At 40.3% G+C, this 6,953-nt stretch overlaps 1 protein-coding gene across 1 annotated transcript; it reads right to left on the bottom strand.

The window, feature by feature from the left end:
* Positions 1–307: 307 nt before the first annotated feature.
* RFK (riboflavin kinase) lies at positions 308–6,677 on the bottom strand. Its single transcript, XM_030876981.3, has 4 exons — positions 6,225–6,677; positions 5,148–5,299; positions 2,953–3,055; positions 308–2,178 (listed from the first exon to the last, which is right to left on the bottom strand). Exons 1-4 carry the CDS (start codon positions 6,304–6,306, stop codon positions 2,048–2,050), a joined length of 468 nt encoding a protein of 155 aa, XP_030732841.1. The 5' UTR covers positions 6,307–6,677; the 3' UTR covers positions 308–2,047.
* Between the last annotated feature and the right edge of the window lie 276 nt (positions 6,678–6,953).

The raw sequence follows: 6,953 nt of genomic DNA, 5'->3' as shown, positions 1-6,953 counted from the left end.
TAGAGACAGGCAAGAGTCCCAAGTCACTGCGAGGGGGTTGGTGGCACAAGTCATGAGGGTTACAAAACGCTGTTTTGGAGCAGGGGTTATGGAACGGTACTCAGACCTAACCTACAAGGGCCGTTAAAGGCAAGGCCTCTGTTTGTAGAACCACCGCTGCTGGCCAGGTTCTCCCTGTAGCTGCTGCCTGTAACTCACTATTCAGGGCCTCTAACACACCTTACAGTAACCAGTAACCATCAACCAACCAATCAGAAATTTATATAGACAAATCAAAAGATTCAAACTGACACAAAAAAAGAAGAAACATCCCTTGGTCAAGATTTATTTCAAGGCCTGAAAACACTAATTGAAAATGGCCCTACTGCAATTTCTTATAATAAATACTTTATATATAAAACTTAAAAAAATGTAGACACTGTTAACTAACTCCTAAACCACACACTATAGGCTTTTCAAAAGCAATAGTTATTTAACAAAATGTAAGGTGACAATATCAAAGAATTTTCACATTTAATGAGGACACAATCAGTCGCAAGCTACTCACACACAAATCTTTTTTACACTTTCCATGTTTGTTTTTAATTTTGTTTCACAGAACCACTGATAATTGAGGCTTCTTTCAAGTATAGGATTTCTAACATTAAATTACATTTTCTAAGTATTTCTGTAAAGAAGAAATGAAAAAGACACATACTACACTGTTTGCCATAAATTCATATACCAAAAAGTCAAAACAATCCAACTGAATTTATTCCTGCTTCCCCCTTCTCCGACATCAGCTTTAGATATTCTTCTAAATATTATATAAACAGTGTTGTTAAAATCAGTCCTCATTTATGCAGATTAGGGGAAAATGGTTTTATAATGAGTTATCTTTAAAATTTATCTTCTAGATAGCACTCTAGCCTTAAATTACATTGTGCACACACAACTACAACAGTCGGCATTTGCTCAGGAACATACAGTCACATTAAAAACAAATAGCTTTGTATTTCATAGTTTAGTTGGGTCTTAAATTGTTTCCCTAGGGGAGGAAACAAGTATTTTATGTTGTTTAAGAAACTGGTATATATAAATGAAATGCTAGGTGTTCGTTTAAACTCTGAGGAAACCTACAGATGAACACTTGGGTGTTTTCTCTAAAATGCAAGAGATATGCACTTAATCACTGTTCATATAGTGAAGCGATGGGACGGCAGATACAGACGCAGATGAAACTCTACATTTTGTAAACGTAAAGTTGGATATTCTAAATGGAAGAACTGACACTGAGAATTATTTACAGGAAACAAAGGTTAAGAAAAATGTTGAAGAATATCTACTCTTAAAAAGAGAGACGTGTTACACAACACAAAAATGAGAACTAGAGATTCGAAAAACACTCATTTTACGGTTTTAAAAGAAAAACAAAAAAATAATAGGGAGAGAGTCTAGACCAATTAGAACTGAGGCAGCTGTAACAAAAATGGAACACAGTACAATGATTTGAGCCCTTAAAGGAAATGACTAACTAAAGTGAAATTTCACAAGTCTTCATGTCTATAATAATATATAAATGCACAAAATATCAAAATTATGAATTCTGGATTTTTCCCCTTAGGTTTGTAATAAACTGTCAAACCTCTGCTTAATATAGTTATTTTTATGAGCCTTCTGATTAGCAGAGCATGCTATACAGGTACATGCATGCTAGAATTTTACCATGAGAATTAATAGTTCTCATCTCAAACCACTGACTTGCCTGTTCCCCATATTTATATATATTTCATTTCCATTATAAAACACTTAAGACCTTTCTAGTGGTACATTTTAATCAACATATTACATTAAAAAGAATCTTGATTTTTAAAATGAACCTTTTTAGTACTGTAACACGATGGGTTTAATTGAACAGTTGGAACATAATATGGTAACTACATTGTACTGTTTAATTCACAGCTGTAGGAAAATGTTTGATTTTTAAAATATAACCAGGATGAGACTGTAGAGTTATGAGCAGTAATATATTAGAAAACAGTGAATGAATAAATAAGATGCTTTTCCTTCAGTGGCCATTCATTATTTTGCTTTTAGGAACCTGGAAGAAATCGTGTTCTTTGAGTTTCAAATGTTCTGGTAAATCTAGTCGTTTCTTAGCTTCCTCAATATCACCTTGAATTGCTGAAATGAGTGACTCTGTGGAGAGAATATACCAGGTAAAGATAATGAAAATCTGCTGCTGTGCTTTTTTACTACTCCTTTGTTCAGCTTCTCCTAAAATCTCATAGGCTGGCAGTGTTCCTGGCACAGGGTAGATGCCCAATAATGTCTGTTTCATCCTTTCTTCTAGACTTAAGTAAAAGTCAATAGTACACAAAAGATGTCCCTAATCTTCTTGCAATTACTTAGAGAAAGGCATTGGCAGAAAGGTACATGGCATATACTAAATGGAAGAAACAAATACTATCAATTCTCCTCAATATTTACACTTGTAAAAGAAACTCTACATTAGAATTAAAACTATTACACTACACTAAGATTCTTGACATGTCTTAAATGTTCCGATTTACTGCTTCTTACACTTCAACTACCGCTAAGCATCCATTATTCATCACAGTATTAACTCTTACTGGTTCCTTAAAATATGAAAAGGAAATAAGGATTTCATTAACTTCATACTGTTGGAGAGAGAGCCAGCCTGCTGGGTTTGAATCTACGCTCCATCACTTACTATGCTACCCCGGGCAAATTACTTAACCTCTCTGTGCCAATTTCCTCATCTGCAAAATCAGCAAAATAATTCCTCATGTGGGTGTTGTGGGGATAAAGTGAGTTGATTCATGTAAGGCTCTTAAAGCGGTGCCTAGCATATTAAATGCTCAAATATTATCTGTCTAGCCATGATTACTATTAGGAGAAGCAGCAGAGTAGCTGCAGTAATATTTTAAGAAGATCTAAATAAGAACTTACCTAAAGAATCAAAGTTCTTTTCTGGTCTGAGGTAGCCAACAATGGCCACGTTGAGAATTTCCCCATAGAAGTCCTCTTTGAAAGTATGCATGATATGAGTTTCCTACAGTCAAGAGATGTTAAAATTGAATTTATCTTTATGGTGAGGTAATTTAAATGAAACAATCAACCCTCCTTAAAATTTTAAAGACAGGTTAAAATCTAAGTGCAGTATTTCCTGAATTCTTCCATTGCTCCTGTTCTCGACCTTGTACCATTATAACTGAGTAAGGTAAATGCTATCCCACAAATCTGGTGTGATTTGCTGTTTTTAGAAAAAGCTAACATGCACCAAAGTAATTAAGAGTCTTATCAAGGTGAAAAAACTGAGCAAATACAGCACAGGGAATGAGCGAAGAAACTCTTCTTCAAAAGATACCATTCCATTAAGCGAATTAAAAAAAAAAAGGCAACACAGTGGAAGAAGGCATTTGTCATACATAGTTCCAACAAAAGAATTGGATCCAGAATATATTAAGAACTTATTTAAGTAAGACAGACAATCCAATTTTTTTTAAAGGGATAAAGACTTGAACAGGTACATCATGTATGTCTGTTATCAGCAAAGAAAAGAAAAAAGAAAAACTCTAAAAAGTATGAACCTCCTACCAATGGAAAATTGAGTTTCTCCTAACTATGGAAGGACCTCCAAGGCACTCCTTAACTGGCTCTATAGTAAGAGTTCTGTTATCTGAGTAGCTAATAAGGAAAAAGTAGTCATGGGATAGCCTCCCCTCCCCTTCATTCCCTCTCTCATTCCAGAGAAAAATATTTTGCCTTCTTTCATCGATTATTTTCTTTATCTATTCCAACACAGCCTTAATCCTGAAAAATAAGAGGAACACTGAGCACAACGTTAAGTAGTTCTGGGCCACTTCTATTGCTTATACCAGCACTTTTCTATAAACTCTTCAAAGAGGATGAAATTTAGATCAACTATAACTGTTTGTGCCACATACTTGAGCTGACCCAAAGATTCAGCCACATCTAGCAGATTAAGCACTTCAGCTGTGTAGGTCTTCTGTTCTTAAGAACAGAAGAATTATGTATACTCTCAAAGGGGTTTAAAAATAGGAAAAAGGGCTTCCCTGGTGGCGCAGTGGTTGACAGTCTGCCTGCCAATGCAGGGGACACGAGTTCGTGCCCCGGTCCAGGAAGATCCCACATGCCGCGGAGCGGCTGGGCCCGTGAGCCATGGCCGCTGAGCCTGCGCGTCCGGAGCCTGTGCTCCGCAACGGGGGAGGCCACAACGGCAAGAGGCCCACGTACAGCAAAAAAAAAAAAAAAAAAAAAAAAAAAGAGGAAGAAAAGCATCACCTTGCAATTTTATCAGAAAGCACCATCCACAGCGTAAGCAGTTCTACCTTAACAGGGTGACCAAATAATTAGAGTAAATGACCTACATTATCTGGTGAACTCAACTTTATTTCACTTTTATTTCTAGTAAAGGTAAACATACGGGCAGTTATAAAAATTAATTATTGTAGTTTTGGCTTGTGATTCCACTTTCTATTTTCTCCATGATTTAAAAGATAAATGCATAAAAATTTATTAATCTATGTTATTGGGTACACAATGATGTAATTTGTGAGTTTTGGTATACTATTAAGTTCATATAAATTCAAAATAGATTTTTATAACTTTAGGATGTTAAATGCAGTCCCCATGGTAACCACAAAGAAAATACACAAAAGGAAATAAGAAAGAAATCAAAATGTGTCACTACAAAAAAAAGTCAACTAAACAAAAAAGGCAGTAATGGAGGAACTGACAAAAAAGCTATAAAGCATACAAAAAACAAATAGCAAAACATCAGAAGTCTCTCCTTATCAGTAATTACTTTAAATGTAAATGGATTAAACTCTCCAATCAAAAGGCAGAGATTAGCAGAATGGTTCAAACACACAAGATCCAACTATACCCCCTTTATAAGAGACTCACTTTAGATCCAAAGACACAAATAATCTTGAAAGTGAAAAGGATGGAAAAGTTATTCCATTCAATTAGTAACTAAACTCTTCACTTTTAAACCTGTCAAGTAAATTCTCGTATTTGGATTATGTTGTGATCACCACTGATGAGTTCTATCTGTGTATTACTCTAAATCATCATCCCATTCTCTGTTTACAGAGTGAAATACAATTATTAATTCTTACCATGGACTTTTTTGTATTCTTGTAGTACGGGTTCCATCCTATGCTCACCACCATCTTATGGACGTCTCCACTTCCAACACTGGCCCAACCATAATATATGCCAGTGGATACATCAGCTGGAAGATTATCTACTACTTGTTCAGGAAAGTTAGCTAAACAACAGAAGAAAATATGCTAATATTTAGAGTTTCATAGTCAATATTTAGAAAATTCACATGTAAGGCTAGTCTAAATCATTACCCTCACAAGATTCCTAGGACTCTAACTACAATTATTAATCCCATCATTTCATACTCTGGCTAGGATTTCTTTCTCCTCTTCATACAGATTGGTTAGGAAAAAAGGTACCAGATTATATATGTATAAGTTACCAGGTTATAGTAAGTGTACCAAAAATCGTAAACTCTCACAGTAGAAGAAAACAGGTACAGGAAGAGCTGGGGTTTTTTTTAGCCCTGGTCCTTCTTAAAGGGCTTCAGCGTCTCTTGAAAAGATTTCTATTTTCGAAATATACATACTAGGTCCCAAGCTCAAAGACTGCTTTAATAGGTCTAGGTGCAGCCCTGGAATGTATTTTTAAGGAAAAATTAAGCATACCTTCAGGACCTGACTACTAAAACTAATGCAGACCAAAAAAGATACCTGGTTCTCATTCATCTGCCTGTGTCATCATTTGGACACAACCTACTAACGTATTTAAAGAACGAAAACCTTACAGCTGGCTTGAGAATTTAGCCTATCGGGCCCACATTACCTTTTCTAAAGAGAAAGACGCGCGCCACGTTTGGCGGATTTATCACGGCTGGATAGGGAGGCGGGAAAGAGGGCTCCCGAAACTCAGCTCCGGCTTCCTGCCCTCACCACCCCCCAAGCCGGTGAATTCGGAGCCACGGTTAAGGACGCGCTCCATCGGTCCGACCAAAGGTCATCAGCCTCAACAAAGCGGGGGCGGGGAGGACGGGAACGTCACCTCTGCCCGTAGCCCCACCACCCGGCCCGGAGCCCCCCGGCTGACGTCCTCGCTCTCAGGTGATCCGGCCCAGCGTGGGTGGGGGCTCCGCGCCCTCCCGCGCTCACCTGTAGGGATGCCCAGCTGCTTGGAGCCGCGACCGAAGCCCCGCACCACCTGGCCGCGGCAGAAGTACGGCAGGTGCCTCATGACGCCGTCCGCTCGGGGTGCGGGCTGCGGTCCAGAACGCGCGTCCGGCGGAGCCGCCGTCGAGGCGGTGCCCGGACGCCCCAGACCAGCCGGGGGACGCGGGCGGGAGCTCCGCAGGCCGGCCGGCCGGGCGAGCGCACGGGCGTACAACTGGCCGAGCAGCGCGGACGACACGCCACAGCGAGACGCTCACGCCACTGACAGAAGGTGCCGGGCGACTCAGACGCTGCGTCTGGACTCCGGAACGCCGGCGACGGCGGAAGTGCGGCTGTGGGCGGGGAGCGGAGCGGGGTGGCTTGGGACGGCCCCCCAGCCCACCGGGCGCCACGGGCTTACGTACTCTGCCCAGGCCGAGCGCCCCGGCGCTCGTACGGCTTCCGTAGCCCCGCCCCCAATTTAGCCCCGCCCCCGCCGTAGCCCTGCCTCCAACGTAGCCTGGGAGGTGTCCGTTTTTTCCTTGGTAGTTCAGTTTTCCCGGGCGGTGGAAACCGAGTCGGGGCGCGTTTTTCAGCCTGGGGCCTGTGAAAGCACTGTCCTCATTCTCAGACACTCCGAAGTGTTTCTTTCCCCTTTTTCCTTTTCATTATGATCCTGATGCCGAGAAGAGACGTTCTTTAGCTCCTTGACAACTGCTAGGTTGCTCGTCA

The sequence above is a fragment of the Globicephala melas genome, chromosome 6, assembly GCF_963455315.2.
Source record: "Globicephala melas chromosome 6, mGloMel1.2, whole genome shotgun sequence".
NCBI classification, from domain to species: Eukaryota; Metazoa; Chordata; class Mammalia; order Artiodactyla; family Delphinidae; genus Globicephala; species Globicephala melas.
Note: the sequence above shows the minus strand (reverse complement) of the source record. Positions and strands in the feature narration are given on the sequence as shown.

Bases quoted from the DNA above. Each gene is read 5' to 3' on its own strand.
- RFK (XM_030876981.3), bottom strand. From the start codon at position 6,306: ATGAGGCACCTGCCGTACTTCTGCCGCGGCCAGGTGGTGCGGGGCTTC. The intron at 5,300-6,224 runs GTGAGCGCGGGA...TCTGTTGTTTAG, and splicing joins GCAGCTGGGCATCCCTACAG to CTAACTTTCCTGAACAAGTA. The intron at 3,056-5,147 runs GTAAGAATTAAT...TCTTGACTGTAG, and splicing joins AGAATACAAAAAAGTCCATG to GAAACTCATATCATGCATAC.